Source organism: Episyrphus balteatus, chromosome 2, assembly GCF_945859705.1.
Source record: "Episyrphus balteatus chromosome 2, idEpiBalt1.1, whole genome shotgun sequence".
Taxonomy (NCBI): domain Eukaryota; kingdom Metazoa; phylum Arthropoda; class Insecta; order Diptera; family Syrphidae; genus Episyrphus; species Episyrphus balteatus.
Window position 1 is genome coordinate 34,895,564 of NC_079135.1, and position 18,697 is coordinate 34,914,260.

Genomic DNA, 18,697 nt, shown 5'->3' on the forward strand with positions numbered 1-18,697 from the left:
AAGGCCCAGCTCATCAAAATATGTTGTACATGTAGCACGTAGGTAAAACGTTTTGGACGCGTTTTGGATGCGTTTCGCACTCGTTTTTGACGCGTTTCGGACGCGTTTTGGACGCGTTTCAGGAGCGTTTCACACACGTTTCGGACGAGTTTTGGACGCGTTTCGAGGCGTTTTGGACGCGTTTCTGACGCGTTTTGGATGCTTTTCGGACGCGTTTCCGACGCGTTTCAGACGAGTTTTGGACGCGTTGCAGACGCGTTTTAGACGAATTTCGGACGAGTTTCAGGTGCGTTTCAGGTGCGTTTTGGACGCGTTTCAGACGCGTTTCTGACGCGTTTAAGGCGCGTTTCAGGTACGTTTCACATGGACGCGTTTTGGACGCGTTTTAGACGCGTTTCGGAAGCGTTTTGGACGCGTTTCGGACGCGTTTTGGATGCGTTTTTGACACGTTCCAGGTGTGTTTCGGTCGCGTTTGGGACGCGTTTCAGACGCGTTTCGCACCTTTCAGACGCGTTTCGTTTACGTTTTCGTTATGTCATTTTTGTATGGGATTTTTCGTTTAGCATCTGCAGCGTACTAGGTTTTTAGCCAAAAGCAAAATAATAAAACTACAAATCAACAAATTCAAGAAAAAACCTCAGAAAATAAGTTCTACAACAAAAACTAATTTAGATTTCGTTCAATGTGCTATTTTTGTACGGAAAATTTTGTTTGGCTTCAGCTGCATACAAGGTTTTTGTATAATTTGTCGATGATGCCCTCCCTTGAGTCCGTGATACTTCTATAGTAGTGTAATCCAAACCATAACACATTACACACTGAACACACTCATTTCCTTCCACATTCCAGTGCAACTGTCAAAATTTCCATCCAGCTGTCATCGTTATGTCAACAAACAAAAAAAAAATTAAAAAAAAAAAATCCTATACGAAAAAAAAGGGCGAAAGAAATGCGGAAGTGCATTAAATAAATTAAAAATTTATAAAACCAATGAAAAATTAAAACACACACAAATAATTCGATATTATTTTATATAACATATAAATTATAACAAAACAACAACAAAAAAATGGCAATAAAATTCGACCAACAAAAGACCAAACAGCAACTTTTTCATCTGTCCATCAGTCTGGCCACTGTGCTCGTTTGCATGACTTACATGCAATTCCGCCGAAATTGGGCACATGTCGGCAAGTTTTGGGAATCATTCATTATTCCAATTGTTTTTACCGGAGAGCTACTAAAAGTAATTCTCGCTAGATACTGCGGTCGTTTGGAAACAAGCAATCTCACAGCCAAACAACGACAGAAAAAAGCTGCCTACTTTTCGGCCCGTGAAATATTTGGTGGACTTTTAATGCAGTTCTTATGTACCATGTTGTATGCGTTTATATGCATCATCTTGGGAGCACCCGTCCTTCAAAACTATGAACAGACTTTTGTTCTAGCCATGGTTTTGACTCTAATGACCGTTTCACCGACTGTCTTCCTCTTGGGCGGAGGTGGCTCTTTGCAAGTTTGCTTCTGTGAAAAGGTAGAATTTCTTACCAAGAGCGAAGAGATTTCATTGGATTTGTTCAAGTACAATGCAGTGGGAGCGATTTTTGGGGCTTGGGCTGGATCTGTTGTGGCTCCATTGGATTGGGATCGCGATTGGCAAGTTTATCCTATTCCCAATGTTGTGGGTGCATTGCTTGGATGTGGATTGGGTAATATCTATGCGTGCTCTAAGGTATTGTACTCAACTGCTAAGGTTTATTATAGCAAGAAGCGATCGTAAATTATAGCCGCGTAATGCCCTTCCCCCGGGATAGTGTTCTAGTCACAACCAAAACAAAAATAATGAAACGAAGACAACGTGTTCAACAAAATTAAAAGCAAAAAACAATAAAATTTAAGCATTTCTTTTTCTAAACTTTATTATTACGATTATTGTATATTTCATTCATCTTCTCCAATCAATAAAAAAAAACAAAAAAAATTGTGTGTGTCAATCGTATGGAATCGTTTTTTATTTGTAATTTGTTTCTTTCAGGAAAGCATACATCGGGATAAGAAAAGTCTTAATGGCATCTAGAGTTAGCGTTACTTTACTTTGCAAGATCGAAAAGGACCCACAATTTACACCCGATATTGAACGACTTAAGTAGAGATTAGGGATGTTGCGGATGCGGATTTTTGATAGTTAAAATCTGCAGATGCGGATGTTTAAGATTATATACAAAACTAATATAAATGAATTAAAATAATGATACAATTATAAATTACATTTCTTTTTATTTGTATTTAATGAGAGAAATTAAAAATAGGTGCATTACACTTAATAAATAGTAATGCCGCCACCTTCTCTGCATCAAGTCGGTTACATAGAGGTTGGATAATAAAGCTCCACTACTAAATAATTGTTCCCTAGGAAGACTGACTTTTGGAGTGGGTAGAAATTGTCGTTAAGTTCTTTACTGGTACTTTTTTTTTGTCCGGAAAGAAAGATCTGTTTTCACCCCAAATTTTATAACTTCGCAAATTAGGACAGTTCGAATTCAAAATACTAAAAATTACCTATACAATTTGAAATTCGACTTAAGGCTCTAGTGAAAACGGACTATATTAAAGACTTTTGCATTTTTTGTGTATTGCCTAAAAAAATCAGACGTTTAACTCGGTGTGACTGCGCCATTCGCTGGCTCCACCCAACTTCTTTCTTGTCGCATCTTCTTTGCATCCGCATCCGCATTGATTATTGCTGAGGCGGATGCGGATGTCCTAAATCATGCGGAAGTCCCGCATCCCTATTTGTGATGCATGACAATTTCCGCTACGCCAGGCCACCTAAACTTAAGTTCTGAGTTTGTAGACCCTTTGATTGGTCAGATGTCATAAAAAAAATAGATGAGATTTGGTTCCAACCAATCAGAGCCTTTTAAAAATTCAGAACTTAAACTCAACTTTTACTCGTTCGGCTAAGTTAGTATCCTTCTACAACCCGTACAGTTTGTTGTTGTATTTTGTTTCTCCAATCACCATCAATGCATGCTTAGCCAAAAATAGCCCGAAAACTGAAAAAAAAAAATAAATTTTTAATTTTGTTTTACCTAAATGCATAGCCCTGTTCACTGTAAACTAATCATATCTGTAAACCAAAACTTGTTTCGAATTTTTGGTCTGCAGACATCTGCCTCGAAATGTAAAAAAAAAGAAACTTGGATTTTAGTTATAAATAGATCTTACAGAAACCTTTCTTTTGATGTCTCACTCGTGGAATTTGGAGGAATTAAATTTTTTTCGAAACTTAAAAAAAAAAATGTATATATGTATAATTTTTTCTAAGCTAATTTGTGTAGGCCTGTTCACTGTGAATTCATATCTGTAAACCCAAACTTGTTTCGAGACTTTCAGCCCTATTCTGCTATTCGATTCAAGTGAAAGTCTAAAATAAGAAGCGTTTAAATGGCGGTTAAAGTTTTGTTTTCTTTAGAATGTCTAAAACAGGCGGGAACAGCGCTTTGCTTTCGAAATTAAGAAATTTTTCACAGCCAGTTTGAAGTGATAAAGGAAGGCAATCTTTCGATTCACGTGAATCGAATAGCAGAATAGAGCTTTTTGTTTGGTTTGAAGATATCGTTGGCACAAAGCCAAAATGGTGAAATTGCATTTATGGACATTTTCTCTTTAATGCGTCATTTAACTTGTCCTCTATTCACTGCGTCGACCCCTAACCACCATCTGTTGCCCAGTTACCTAAACTTTCAATGTGCACAAGTTTCCATAAGTTGAGAGTTTCCAAAACTTTCAAGCCGTTTTTTTTTTCAAAACTTCAATTTTGTAAATTCGTGGTTTTGGCTTTGTGCCCACGATATAATGGATGGAAATAACTCATCAACAAGACTTCCAAGAAACTTTTGGTTTTAAGTTATGAATAGAGCTTAAAGAGACCTTTCTTTTGATGTCTCACTCGATGAATTTGGAGGAAAATTTTTAAAATGCATTTTTTTCGGCAAGGGGTTAGCCTTGATTTTTTCTCGAAAATCTTAAAAAAAATAGATTTGAAATTTTTTACCTAAATGCATAGCCCTGTTCACTGTGAACTCATCTCTGTAAAACTAACCTCGTTTCGAGACCTCTGTCCGAAGATATCTGCCTCCGAATGTTAGAAAAAAAAATGTTTGGATGCAAATATATAACTGCATGTAAGTTATTGTATTAAATTTTGTATATACTAAAAATACTCATACGCCACAGTAACCGGTTGGATTTCGTTCAGCATGCGTTCCAAATCAACATACTGAACAGTTACGCATTTCTACATCTAACAGCCATAATATTCACTCACTAGTTTAAATTGGATTAAAAAATTCATCTGGATGTAAGGAAATTTAAATCCAAATCCCTAATATTCACTATTTAAATATAATTTTTTAAATCCCATTTCGTTCAATCCAAATAAATTTAAACTGCTCTCTGGAGGTCTGTTTAACTATTTATAAACCCAGATATAAAATTCATTTTCACAGTGTTCAGTTGTTTTTTCAAGTATTTTGACAAGGAAAAATAAAGATAAATGGAAATTATACAAAATTTGTTGAGTAATTACATAAATTTATTTTGAGTGAATAATATGAACTAAAAATTTAATCCTTAAATTTATGAAATTCGAATTTGAGTGATTGGATTTAAAATTCACTTTATTCCAAACTAAATCCAGAGTGAATAATATGGCCGTAACTGATCCAGTTTAGAAAGGTTTAAATATTCATTATGTTGATTTGGAATGTATTTTGAACGTGTTGATCAACCTATAGTGAGATCGAAAATGTATAGAAAATGTGTCATAGTTAACCAAGTAGTGGAACGTGGTGGTATTTGTTCACCTTTCACTTACTTTATAAATAACATAATTAACCGGACAGTATATCGCCCCTGATTGCAAAAACATGATAACTAATTTATTCAAATCTTCTTCAGTTCCTTGTGGCAAAAAAATTTCGATCTAATTAGTAAAAATTCTCATATTTATTTTTCTTGAGTGGCACTTTTTGAATTTCCAATTAGTATCATTAGCAGTGTTTTTCTTTTATTGTTGATGGGTCAAAAATGTATAAGTTTAGAAAAAAAATTCCCTGTAAACCAACAAATGAAAAACTTTTGTTTATCCTTAGCAATCATTTGTTGTTGTTTACCGTGTAAAATTTTACTGACCTTTACTAAACTTGGGTCATATGAATTTTCTTACAAATATGAAAAGGATCAAACTATTTAACCTTTTTTTTTTGTAACTTTACTTTATGATATTTTTTTAAAATTATATTAACCCTCCAAAATTATAACAGTTTTTGCAAGGAAACATTTCTTTCTTTCTTATTAATCCTCAAACTTTCTCTATTTAATTATGCTTTTAAAGCCGTGGATGGAATGTAACTCTCATCCTGAAGCAAACATCGTTTTCCAACGAAATTATTATTAAACTCCCACTGATCCTCATCATCGTTGTTGGCATTATCAAAGGATATTCCTTCGAATTCATGAATTTTCCTATAAGCTGATGTATCACCAAGATACGTTTTCATGCGATAATCAGCCGTCTCAGGACATGATACTTGCTCGTATAGATTTCGCAGTTGAACAAAATGCTGACCATGTGCAATTCGTTGTGTAGAATTACAATCCACTACAACCGCACTCCAAGTAATGGATACAGTCATATGGGGATCACTGGTTGAAAGGATTGTATTGAATTCTTCGGTATTGATGCTGGAATTGAATGGATTGAGGAATTTAGTTTCGTGTTTCATCAAAAAGCTATAAAGTTTATCAAATGTTGGAATGTGATTGTCTTTGATGGAGGCTTTCATTATTGGTACGGTAGATAGGCGTTGGGTTACATAGTCCGTTGTTGTGTTTGCAGTAGAGACTTGAGAAAGCGCCAAGCGACACTGGATGCTTGCCGATTTTGCTGCTTTTAAACATTTATCTGAAAATGAAGTAGAACATAAACAATAAGAAAAACATGTTTCGTTGATCTACTTATAATGAAGGTTTGAGATAAAATAATTTTTATCTCACATTTTCTGTACCAAGATTAAACAACTATTTTTATTAAAGATTTAATTGGTCCCAAGGAGGAAAATATAAAAACTCACCTCCCAATTGTCCTGGTGCAATCTCCATCTGATTCATAACTGTAAGTAGACCAAAAGAATTTCAATTTGTTTCTACAAAATTGTTATCCAATTGAACTTACAATAAAGATTTTTGCTATTCAATTTATACTGCGGGCAATACATATCCACCGAATTGATGTACAATTCTGTCATCAAAGGATGATGCGTTTGATTTAAATTCTTAAATTCCACATCTAGACCCAAATCACTTGTTATCAGATTACTAACAACGCAATTAACTTCGGTTTGCAGACACTCGTGAACGTTAAACTTCCATTCATGTCGCACCAATCGATATTTAATGCCAGGGTAATTTGGTGGCATTGTGTAGTAGAATATCAATCTTAAAGTGAATCCGCCCTTTTGATAGGGCGCTTGAATCCACATTGGAATTGTTGTGGCTTCCTGAGCCTTCAGCGATTGACCGTCATTTCGTTTGAGAACACGGAAAACGTGTTGTTTTCGAATTTCCTTATCTTTACTGAGAGTCTCATTGGTAAGGTCTTTGAAATCTATCGAAAGGAAACATAAAGATAAAAAATTATATAAGTTTTAGTTTGTTTAACAAACCTCTAAATATTGACAAAGGCACATCAGCCTCTTTGTCAAGCAACGTTATCCATCTGGGGCATTCGCAACCAACATAAACATCATCGATTGGCATGATTCCGGTGTTGCGAAGTGATATCATCACTGGAATTATTTCGCCGACAAGAATATCACTGGGAGTTGTGGAGAAACTCACACTCAGCGATGGTGCTGGTGGGAGAATCTTCACTGCAAGTTTATTATCAAACAAAGTGGCATTCGATTGTTTTCCACTCGTTTTGATTTGTTGTGTCTCAAAGTGAAGACATCCAAGTAGGCTGTTTGGTTCAGCTGTAGCCGAGACACGTCCCACAATTCCAATAATGTTCAATTGACCAGTTAGTTTGGGAGTCATCTTGAAGTAGAGCACCTTTTGTTCCTGTTCTTCCAGAACTATTTCTTGGCTACAAGTTGTTATGATAGCTGCATTTATAGCTGTTTTATCTAAAGATAAAAGAACCAAGTCACAGATGTTTACCTATGAAAATTTTAATTGAAACTCACCTTTATCACCTCCTTCGGCATAGAGACTAAGATTTGACAAAGTTTCCTCATTTTCTAATCTCAATTTCCAAAGAACATCGATGTCAGCTAAAGTTACACTGGTCTTGATGGCATTAGAAATTGTCACAGCAACTTCAATTGGCTCTAAAGGATCAAAACAATCAAACATTTCATTCGAGTTCACTCTAACGACGACTATCATTTACCTCCATGAACGGCCAAAGGATGATCAACTGATGGATTCTCGTGTGTGAAAAGAGTCTTTGTTGGTTTGAATACCATCGGTTTGTTTGAAGCAGTGGTGGCGATCATTTCTTCTATTTTTTGCCACGTAGATTCATCACTGAGATTGGACTGAGAGAACCATATATAAAGTCTTTGGAAATTGTTATAATCTAAAAACCTACCTGAATGGTTATATTTGTTGCAGCTACATAAAGCGGGTTAGCTACTGGTGGTTGGGCTGTTACCAAAACTCTTATCGAGGCTTGTTCTACTTTGGGCAAAGCTATTTCCAAAAGTCCCAACTCTGGACTTTTTTGAAGGAGTTCCTTAAAAAAAAATTAATAAATAAATAAAATCCTGCCCTCCTGAATTGATAACAAATAACCTACCTTTTGCGTTTGGATGTATTCTTTCAAAAATGTAGCCTGCTGTTGAGTATTTTGCAAACTTGTTGGCCTCAACAAATGAGCAAACGATTTGCTAGCTTCGTCAAGTTTCTTCAAAGTGTATGCCTGTTTGCCAATTGTGTACTGAATATGATCTTCAGCAAGACTCCATCCGCGTTCTTGGAAGACCTGATAAGCTTGTTTGTAACATCGGAATGCGTGTTTTCTCTGTCCAGCTCGGGAGTATCGATTCCCTGAGAGAACTATATGAAAAGCATATTTCCGATGTAGCGCTGGTTGAGAGGCTAAAAAACAGTAAGCAGCCTGCTCGAGTAGAAGAGCCGATCTTAGATCAGATTCTTCACTTGTCATGCGAATAAGTTGTTTAGCAGCTTCGCCATAGAGACGAGCTGTTTTAAGGCATTCAATGCTTAAAAGCGTAGCTCGTGTTGCAAATTGTTGCAGCCTTTAAAGTTGAAATGTTTTTTAGAGTCATATTAAGTGAAATGCAAAATATTTCTTACTTGCAAACTGTGAGATAACAAACTATTGCATCTTCCATGTAATCATAAGTTTTACGATTTGCAGTTCCCAACATGAAGGCAGACACTGCTGCCATTTCCAAAGCTCCAGCATAATATTGCCAAGCGGAATCAGCATTGAAATCTCGTTTAGCCTGATGGTATGCCTGTTGAGAGAAGAATTAAATTTGTAAGTCATGCGGTTCTAAAGAGCCATGTAAAAAATATTCACAGATTTATAAGAAGTGTTTCAATTTAAGAAACAAAGGTGAAAGAAGCACAGATTGTCTTGCGGAGATATAAATGTAGTACTCCGTAGCGTAATGGTTAGTGTCATTTATGGCGCCAGAGGTCTTGGTTCGTACAAGGGACTCACTTTTTGCCGGTATTTAATTAATGGACCTATTTCCGGGATAGCTATGACATTTACGAACGCTTGAATGCTTACATCGACTTTAGTTTCCACTCAGCATCCCAGGACCTGAAGCGAGTGCGTTCTGCGCAAACACGATGTGCAAGTTTCTTACGCAAAAGAGTTTTTAAATATCACATCTCTTTATTGCCGAGTCTTGTTGTTAGAGCCTTTGAGTTTTATTTTATAGGAACTTATGACCCCATTATTGCTAGCACTAAGATGTTTAAAAGATGGATGTTAACCAACGCATCGCCTGCGCATTTAGCTCCGGCGCCCATTAATTTTGTGATAGACATCGCTTAGGCCATCTATGAATGGAACACGGCTGGGCAGTTGCAAAAATGTTCTAGTGCCTGTTTCTCCTGTTTAGCCTTCAACTTTAACAATAGGCACTGTACGGTATAACGAGTTTAGCCACATGCTCAACTAACGGTCAGTGCCCTTTGATTTTGTAGCTATTAATTTATCTATATCAGGGCTAGATTTTACTAATAGCTTCTTACACCTGTTCATCTTCATTGATATTTTGCAGTTGTTCAGACTGTTCCACCTTCGGTTTGATCGACATATGTAGTAGTCATATATTTTGCCCTTCACGACTCCCAGGGGAATTTCAATTTTTGCACCTTGGAGAAATGAAGGCCTGAACTTTGCCTGGTGAACCACGAGAAAGTTGTAAAACACTTATTGAGTCAACTTTTTACTTGCGATATATCAAGTTATGCATTCGCACAAAAAAAAAAGGTGAGATAACAATCAGACATGACATTACTATGATATAGAATATAAAAAATGGGTCCCGGAAATCCGTCTGTTTGTCTGTCAGCCTGTCTGTCTGTATACGAAGATACACCCTAAACGGATGGACCGAATGACATCAAACTGGTATATAGTATTTTTTGAAGACTCTCCAGAGTAAATTTGTATGGACCAAAAATAACGGTACCTATCATATACAAATTTCGGAAGTTTAATTCTCTCGAAAACGGCTGCAACGATTTTCTTAAAAAAATTTAAATAGTAGTTTTTGGAAAGGTTTATCTTTCCATGAAAAAAAAATTTTGTTTGAAAATCATTTTTAACGGTAAATGCCATTGAATCCTTATTTTCATATCTGATGTTCTGCCAAATAACTACTTGAATTTCCTCGAAATTTTTCAAACAAAAGCATTATTATAATATAAATCAAAACAAAATTTGAAAAAAATCATTTTTGGATTCAACTTTTTTTTTTTTTTGAAAAATCAAATTTTACAAAACGGAACATTCATTTTTTTTTTTGAAAATCTATTCTAATCTAAATTTTTTTAAAAAACCGCTCTAACGATTTTGAAAGTCGGCAGACGGGTGCGAATTTGGTTCTAAAGAGTACGAATGGAATCTGAATCATACCATCAGTTACTTCTTTGTGTTTAATTTTTACCTGGAAGGCCAAATTATAGTGTCCAAACATAAAATACAAGTCTCCAAGCTTCCTCGTCTGCAACTCAACAGATTCGCTTGTATATCTGCAAATAATTTCATCATTATTTCTTCACTGTCATATTCCCCTTTCGAACTTACATCACAGCATTTTGATTGCTGGCTCCAGCTCCAGGTTTACTAGTTACAAACCAACGTTTTGTGGCACTTAGCAACGATTTACTCACTCCTTTTTTTGTTGTTACCTAAAATTTTATTGCAATTGAATTATTCTTCCATAAAAATTATTTAAAAAAAAAACTTACTGCTTCATTAAGAACAACAACCAAACGCTCAACATAAGGAATCAATGCCCTAACTGTATAATCCTGGACAAAGTGACGAAGATTCTCCACATCCATGGAATTCAAATATGATCCATGTGAGGCATCCGAATCTGTCTCTCCAGCCCAGACATTTGGATTAATTGTCTGAGATATAATACTCTCACTGCTAACAGAGAACTTTGAGTGCTGGAAAAAATAAACGAAATAGAATCACCAACAAATGGATTTAGTTTTGAGAATTCTTACAATAGCTTCCGTAGCTTGTTCTTGAATGGGACTTAATGGATGTAAAAATGCTTCATTATCACTTCCATCTGCATTTGCCATTTGCATCGAAGGCATCGATATCACAGAAACCGAGTCCTGAGGTGTCTTTGGAGCACTACTTTGATCCGTTTGGAGATCCTTAAAGAAAAAGTAAAAAAAAAAAACAAATTAGATCTACAAAGAATTAGGAATGGGTTGGGGTCGAAATTCTGTGTGTGCCAAAATTCGGATTCCTTATTCCCAAATTCTGTATTTTAAAATTCTGTATTCCAAAATTCTGTAAATGATAAAAGAAAAATTGTTGTTAGTGAAAAAATGTGAGCACTTTTTTTCATTATAAAAAATATGTCAGATTTTTCTTTTATCATTTACAGAGTTTTGGAGTACAGTTTAATATACAGAATCCCAAAAAGCAGAATAATGGATGTACAAAATTTTGAAAACAGAATTCTGGATTTACAGAAATTTGACATACAGAATAATAGAGAAGCAGAATAATGGAATACAGAATTATGTTCATACTGAATTTTTTATTCAGATACAGAATTTTGGTCATACAGATTTTTGAAATACAGAATAACAACCCGTTGCCATCAGGAATATTGTCTACTCACCGGGTTAGGGTCGAAATGCTGTATGTTGCAAAATTTTGTATTCAAAATACTGTATGCCAAAATGCTGTATGTCAAAATTTTGTATGTGCAAAATGCTGTATGAACAAAATTCTGAAAGTCAAAATTCTGTATAGCAGAATTCTGATTGGTCAAAATACTGTATTTCAAAACACTGTACATCAAAATTCTGTAAATCAAAATTCTCTAAAAATGCTGTAAAAAATATCGTTTTGATAATGTAAAAAAGTGCGCGCGCAGTGATCTAAAAGATCAACTTAATAAAGAGGCAAGCTTCTAACGCTAATTAATCCAGGTACCTTATTAGGATATGGGAAAAAGGAGAAATATACTGTATTGATAATACAGTTTTTGCCGTACAGAATTTTACAAAACAGAATTTTGCAAGTCAGTATTTTGTTCATACAGTATTTTGACATACAGAATTTTGTATTTACATGGCGTTTTCGATTGGCAGTCCGGAAGCGTCCGGAATCATTCTGAAAAAATTTTATTCATACAAAACTGTCAGTTTTGTGCGAATAAAACGCTTTCAGAATGATTCCGGACTGCCAATCGAAATTACTAACAGTATAATGACATACAGAATTATGGTCTTACAGTATTTTGACCACACAGAATTCTGTGATACAGAATTTTGACAAGGAGAATTATGACCCGCTCCCATACTCACCGTTTTTGGAGGTCGTCGAATGTATGAACCCCAATAGTCTGGAATATCTCCAGAAACCCCACCACTTTGTGAATTCACTTGAATAAGGAAACACCTGTTATCTCCAAATGTTGCTTTCAACAACTCATAGCTCTGTTGCGCTCTGAAAAAAAAAATGGAAGTCATAGAAATTCTTCAAGACAACAGAAGAACTCACTTAGAAAGATCCCCAGATGAACCCTCATGCAACACAACGTAACTGTTGAGAACATCATTTGGCTGAAACCACTTGGGAAGCTTTTGTGGGGTAACATTTTGCATAATTTGAACACAATGCGTTAGTTTTTGAGCTGTTTCGACAACATGTGGATCGCCACTAGACAAAACAATGAGACAACTCAAGAAATGGCGAGTGAACTCATGATCCGCAGGAAATTGAACAGTGAGAAAAGTTTCTCGCCAGTTGTCAAACCATGGTTCGGCTGTTGGTACTTCCAACTCCATGTTACCACCTAAATAAAATTACAATGACCCAATTCTAATGTTTATCTCTTCATGTAAAGAAGCTTACCAATTGTTATGAATTTCATTTTGTCACTGACACCATTGGTGACTGCTTCATTCATCATTTTGCGAGCTAGAACTGTCTGTGGAGGTCTCCAGTTGATATCGCAGATATTAAGACGAAGTCCTTTGATGGACACACTTGTTCCAGTACTATCACGGAAATGAGCTAAAATCAAGAAAACATTGAACATTTCTGATAAAGCTTAGAGATTCTGACTAAACTAACCATCATTTGGAAGTTTTGCAAATGGTTGCAACATCTCAACAAATGATAAATTATTTTTATGACAAATTTCATCGGCCATTGGGCTGGTCACTACTCCCACCAATGGAGAGAAGATATTTTGTATAATTTCTCGGGCATTGTAGCTTTGTCCAGTTAAATGAATCATTTTTTAACGAGACTTTAAAACAATTAAACTAATTAAATAGTTTGTTTTTGTTCTTTTGCAATTTAAAAGTTTAAGGATTATTGAAAGAAAGAAAATCCGATTTCTAAACAAAATTTTTATTTTTCACACGTCAATAATCAACAGCTGATTTTGACAGATGCGAAGAAAAACTAGTGTACTAAAAAGTTTAAACAGACGAGCTTTTGGTGTGTTCATAAATATAAATTTCAAATATAGGAACAGGCATGTAAATGAGGCATGTTCGCTGAATAAAATATTTTATCACCATATAATAAATAGCGAACAACACTCAATTTGAATGAAAACAGTGGAGGGCACAGTACACATAATAAGGTAATATATTCCGAACGTTGTCAAAATTTGTTTGTCAAAAATGGGCACCAATATGTCAAATCGGCCTTTGATTTTTATATTTTAATCGCAGTAAACAGGAAATTTGTTTTTGTTTTAATTTATAAAATGTAGTTTAAAATAATTATAAATTGAAAAATAACAAATTTTCCTGGTGTTTCTTCGCGGAAAATGGTCGATAATTGTTAAAAAAATTAATGTTGTGCGTGGTTTTTCGGTTTTTGTGCGTTTTTCGTCGGTATTTTAAAACAAATAAGAATTCGATAGCTGACGTTGGTCGCCAAATTATCATGTTTTGACAATTTGGCGACCAATGTCAGTTCGGAATATATTACCTTTTTATGTGTACTGTGAGTGGAGGGTGCCTCGCTAAGTTGACACCCAAACTAACACAACAGCTTCTGTAAATTGAAGTTTCGCAGGATCTACTTTTTATACAGCTTGTATTGAGCTTGCTTCAGAATTTAACTGCTTATTGAAGAAACTTAACCGAAAAAATCTTGTTTTTCGGATAAGCCTGTTTAATGAATTTATAGAAGCTTTACAGAAATTACCAAGTTTTGTATTTGATTTTTGGTTTTGATAATAAATAATCTAGCTCGGACACATTTTGGTTTTGACATTGAATAATTTATCTCGGACATTTTGTTTGCAATTTGAACTAATTAAGTTTTTGATTTCATTAATGAATATACTAGGATGGCCGAGTGGTTAGAGTGGTGGACTACGACCAAGCAGATACGAAGTTCGATTCCTGGGTGTGGTAAAAAAATTTTATATACTTTTAAAATTAATATTAATAGATATACTAAAAACTAATGGAATGTTATATAATATCAGATCAAAAGATAAAATTCATGATTTAAAACCAGTTAAAAAAGAATAATTCTTTTTTGTTTTTGTAGTTGTTTTTTTTTTTTTTTAATTTCGATAAAACATGTATTAAAGAGCTATACAAGCTCTTCCGAAGCTATCTGTCAAATCTCAAAGCTTTTGTAGAGCTTCGGTAAAGCTTCGTTTAAGATCCTTATAGAGGGTCAAACTTGTATAACGTTCTCCTTTTTCCATGCCCAACAACCTTACTAAAGTTTAAAAGAAGCTGAAATGTAGCTTTTGTTATACCTTAACCGAAGCTGAAATGTAAGTTGAGACGTCAAGTTAGCGAAACATCTCACTTTTTCATGAAAACAGTGAGCGACAAAATTGAAATTGGCACAACTTAATCGAGGGTCCCGAACAACAAATTCAGGTGTAAGCCACGCTTTGATGCGTTAAGTCTAAGGGTTAGTTGTACAAACGTGGTTCAGCCTCGGATCAGGAATTTAACTCGCCGATTTCGGCGTATTAGCAGTGGATCAACTTTGGTTCAAAAATGGATTTAGCTATTTCGACCTATATGGACCTAGAACCAGTGCTAAAAATCAATTTTACCACCGAATTCAGAAGATAAAAGTTGCTGAACCACGGATTAAATATTTGTACAACTGGCCCTAAGCCACTTTTTAAGCGAAACTTGGTAAATTCGTGTCAAGTTAGCGTGTCAAATTGGGAAAATGTCAAAAATTTGAATGAAAACATTGAGTGACAAAATTTAAATTGGTACAAATAATTAACGACAAATTAGCGGCAAATTCCCTCATACTCAGTTTTTCAAAAAAAAAAATTTGTATGGGATGGTGTTTCCCTAAGTTGATAGCAAGTTAGCGAAACATCAAAAATATATATGAAAACAATGAACGACAAAATCAAAATTACCACAACTAATTAACGAATAAATAACGGCAAATTATGCACCTCCAGTCCCGTTTGAATCGGTGAAAGTTGTTTCGCTAAGTTGACATTCATTGTGCAAATCTGTGTACTTAAATCTCTCAAAAAAGATGGATTAAAAAAAATTCGAATTCTGCTTCGTTGATGCGATTTTTTTTTCTATGGAACATGATTTTCAGAAAAAATTCGCTTCAAGATCGCCGAAAATTCCATTTTTTCCAATTGAAAGGAATTCGACATAAAAATATCTTTTCAATCTGAATGCTTTCATTCCTTTTCTATGCTAGACGCACTCATACCACATTGGAAAGCTTATTTTTATTTTGTTTGGCGGGAAAGGCTGCATTTTTTAGTACAAAAAATGAGCTGTCAAACATAAAATTATTACAAAATTTGCTTAAAAAAAGTGCGGTCATACAAATTTTCTATCATTAAAAACAAAATAAATTTAACAATAATAATTAAAAAGTATTAAAAATAATAAAATTGCAATTAATTTCCCTTCGATGTAAGTTATTCAAAGCCATTCGCAATTATTTTTTCTCTAAAAGAAATACAATCATTTTTTCTTCCACAGAATCATCGTCGGCTTTAATTTTTTTTCTTTCTTTTTTTGTTTCTTTTGTTGCTGACAAATTTGTGAAATCATATATCTACAACAATGGCGAAAGTTCACATTACCAACGTGGTAGTCCTCGATAATCCCAGCAGCTTCTTCAATCCTTTCCAATTTGAACTCACCTTCGAGTGCATCGAAGAACTCAAAGAAGATCTCGAATGGAAAATGATTTACGTCGGCTCTGCCGAATCCGAAGAACACGATCAAGTTCTTGACACCATCTACGTTGGCCCCGTCCCCGAAGGACGTCACATTTTCGTATTCCAAGCCGATCCCCCAGATGTAACCAAAATCCCCGAACAAGATGCTGTCGGCGTCACAATTGTCCTCCTCACATGTTCGTATCGCGGCCAAGAATTCGTTCGTGTTGGCTATTTTGTGAACAACGATTATGCCGATCCAGAAATGCGAGAGAATCCACCACCGAAACCTCTGTTCGATCAATTGACGAGAAACATTCTGGCGTCGAAGCCGAGAGTGACTCGATTCAAGATAAACTGGGACGACACTCCACAGAATGGGGTCACAAATGGGACCAACGGGATGGATGGGGAAGATGTTCAGTTCTTCCAGAATGCCAATGGGGCGGGGTGTTCGTCGGGTGTGGGAATAATGGAGAATGGGTGCATCTCAACGACTGACGAAAATAGTATGGCAATGCCAATGGACAATGGCAGTGGAGTGGGTTTGAATGAGAATTCAAACTCACTGGCGATGGAATGCTAGTACAGATTTTGAGACTCACTTTTTTGTACCTACAGCTAAATTATTTCATAGAATTTTGTGGTCCATCACATGTTTTTGTTTTGGAAAGATGTATTTTTTCCAACCCAAGTCCAAGGGGAAGTCCCACTCGTGTCTCTCAAAGGTTCTTTCTCTTTTCTTTTTATCTTTTTTTGTTCTAATATTCGCGGCTGTAGTTCGGTTTTCTTTTTTTCTTTTAATAGAATCGATATTGAATTAAGCTCTCCCTGAATTGTGTCTGCAGAGACAATTCATTAATTGTATTTTTTTGTTTTCTGTATTCAAACGAAACATTTAGTTGTATAATTCTCCTTTAGTTTGTAATAAAATTCTAAGTTAATAAACTACAATTGTTTTGTTAAAATGTATGTGTTTTTCTTTTTGTGAAGATCGTGTAGGGATTTCATTTTGAACAAAAATGGGACAAGTTTGCAAATAAGATGATATTTGACTATCAAGGGCGGGGCTAGTACCTAAACGAATCTTGATTGCTATTTTTAATAAGTTTGATTTTTAATGAGCTTGGTATTTTGTATACCTACGTATAGAAGGGATATAAATATGGTGTCTGTATTTTATCGTCCGTCGGAAGTTGAGAGCATAACTGATGGACATTCCTGGCTTAAGTGTTTCGTTAAATTATTTCATCTGAGAAAAGTAGCTAGCTACTTTGCATAAAGAATGCTGAATTACTGACTGGTTATTTCGTCATACACTACGGGGACATTGTGGATGCTCATTGGATCAATGGGGATTTGGATTTGAAAGCATGAGAAACATGGTGCTTTCGTCAGAATAGTTAGATAGATAGATAAATATTTTATTAGCACATTATTTAGGCTTTAGTTACAATTAACAAGTTTTAAAATTTAAATATGTTTATAAATACTTAATTAATATTTCAGTCTTACAAATTCCACAATGTATCTCTTAATTCTTTTAATATTGTTTCACATTTGACATGACTCGGTAATTTATTAAAAATCTTAAAACCTTTGTATATAAGGGAATTTTGAGCTCTGGCAGTTAAAAAATTAGGCAGTCTCATATCATTCATATTTCAAAGTGCATAAGGTTGAACTTCACGAACATACTGAACATATCTTGACAAATATACTTTCATTAAATTATTTTTAATTTTAAAGACAAACATTAACATATTCATAACAATTCTTTGTTTAACGGTAAGCCATTTTAAAGATTCTAACATAAAATTAATTGACGTATATTTGTTACATTTTAGAATGCTTCGCGTTGCTTTATTTTGCAGTTTTTGGAGTCTGAGTCTGGCAATTGAACTTTCATTACATAAAAACAAAATAGTTGAACAATACTCGAAATGCGGTTTAACAATGACATTATAAATATTAATTGCTGTTAACATAGTAATATCTCTTCTAATTCTTTTTAAGAAACCTATCTTTTTTGAAATTTTTTTGCAAGTATATTCAATATGGCTTTCAAAAGTTAGTTTGCTATGTATCATAATGCCAAGGTATTTTATTTTATCAACTTTTTCTATTATTTGATTTTCGATTATCAGATTGCCATTGAATTTAAAACATGTTTTATTTGATAATATCATACATTTAGTTTTTTGAGCACTTAATTTAAGTTTATTTTGGCCCAGCCATTCATAAACACTATTAAGATCTTCTTGCACTTTCTTGTGACATTCTTCAATAGTTTCCCCAGCACAGTAAATCAAAGCATCATCAGCAAACAGGGCAATTTCACAATATTTTAAGACGCTAACAATGTCGTTAATGTAGATTATAAACATTAGAGTCCCCAATACAGATCCTTGAGGAACGCCCAGATCAACATAATTTGGTTTTGAAAAATGTCCATTTACTTTAACTTTCTGAATTCTTTTTTCGAGGTAAGTCTTAAACCAGTTAAGTTTAATGTTTTTAATTCCATATTTGTTCAATTTACTTAACAGAATTGGTCGATCAATTGTTTCGAAAGCACGTTTCAAGTCTAAGAAAACACTATAAACAAATTTTCGTTCAGAAACACTTTCTTTCCAGTTTGTGACAATAAAGTTACAGGCACTTCCACAAAAATGGTGCTTTCGTCAGAATAGTTTATAAAAATGAAAGGGTCGGGGGATTGGGTCGAGCTCAAACTAGAA

General features: G+C 34.7%; 3 protein-coding genes across 4 annotated transcripts; 2 read left to right on the top strand and 1 right to left on the bottom strand.

The window, feature by feature from the left end:
* Nucleotides 1-891: 891 nt before the first annotated feature.
* Nucleotides 892-1,999, top strand: LOC129911802 (uncharacterized). Of its 2 annotated transcripts, XM_055989745.1 has the most exons (2): nt 892-1,709; nt 1,765-1,999. In XM_055989745.1, the coding sequence occupies exons 1-2, from the start codon at nt 1,070-1,072 to the stop codon at nt 1,785-1,787; spliced, it is 663 nt and encodes a 220-aa protein (XP_055845720.1). In that variant the 5' UTR covers nt 892-1,069; the 3' UTR covers nt 1,788-1,999. The 2 variants fall into 2 exon arrangements, with proteins under 2 accessions (XP_055845720.1, XP_055845719.1); XM_055989744.1 differs by having other exon boundaries at nt 893-1,999.
* Nucleotides 2,000-5,009: 3,010 nt separating this feature from the next.
* LOC129910325 (trafficking protein particle complex subunit 8) lies at nt 5,010-13,196 on the bottom strand. Its single transcript, XM_055987660.1, has 17 exons — nt 12,890-13,196; nt 12,668-12,829; nt 12,314-12,608; nt 12,118-12,259; nt 10,792-10,950; nt 10,525-10,731; nt 10,361-10,464; nt 10,221-10,305; nt 8,386-8,549; nt 7,865-8,327; nt 7,658-7,801; nt 7,457-7,604; nt 7,251-7,394; nt 6,729-7,190; nt 6,239-6,670; nt 6,138-6,176; nt 5,010-5,968 (listed from the first exon to the last, which is right to left on the bottom strand). The coding sequence occupies exons 1-17, from the start codon at nt 13,053-13,055 to the stop codon at nt 5,385-5,387; spliced, it is 3,900 nt and encodes a 1,299-aa protein (XP_055843635.1). The 5' UTR covers nt 13,056-13,196; the 3' UTR covers nt 5,010-5,384.
* A 2,365-nt stretch (nt 13,197-15,561) lies between these two features.
* Nucleotides 15,562-16,924, top strand: LOC129911813 (histone chaperone asf1). The gene is made up of 2 exons (XM_055989755.1): nt 15,562-15,705; nt 15,775-16,924. The coding sequence occupies exon 2, from the start codon at nt 15,859-15,861 to the stop codon at nt 16,540-16,542; it is 684 nt and encodes a 227-aa protein (XP_055845730.1). The 5' UTR covers nt 15,562-15,705; nt 15,775-15,858; the 3' UTR covers nt 16,543-16,924.
* The last annotated feature ends 1,773 nt before the right edge of the window (nt 16,925-18,697 follow it).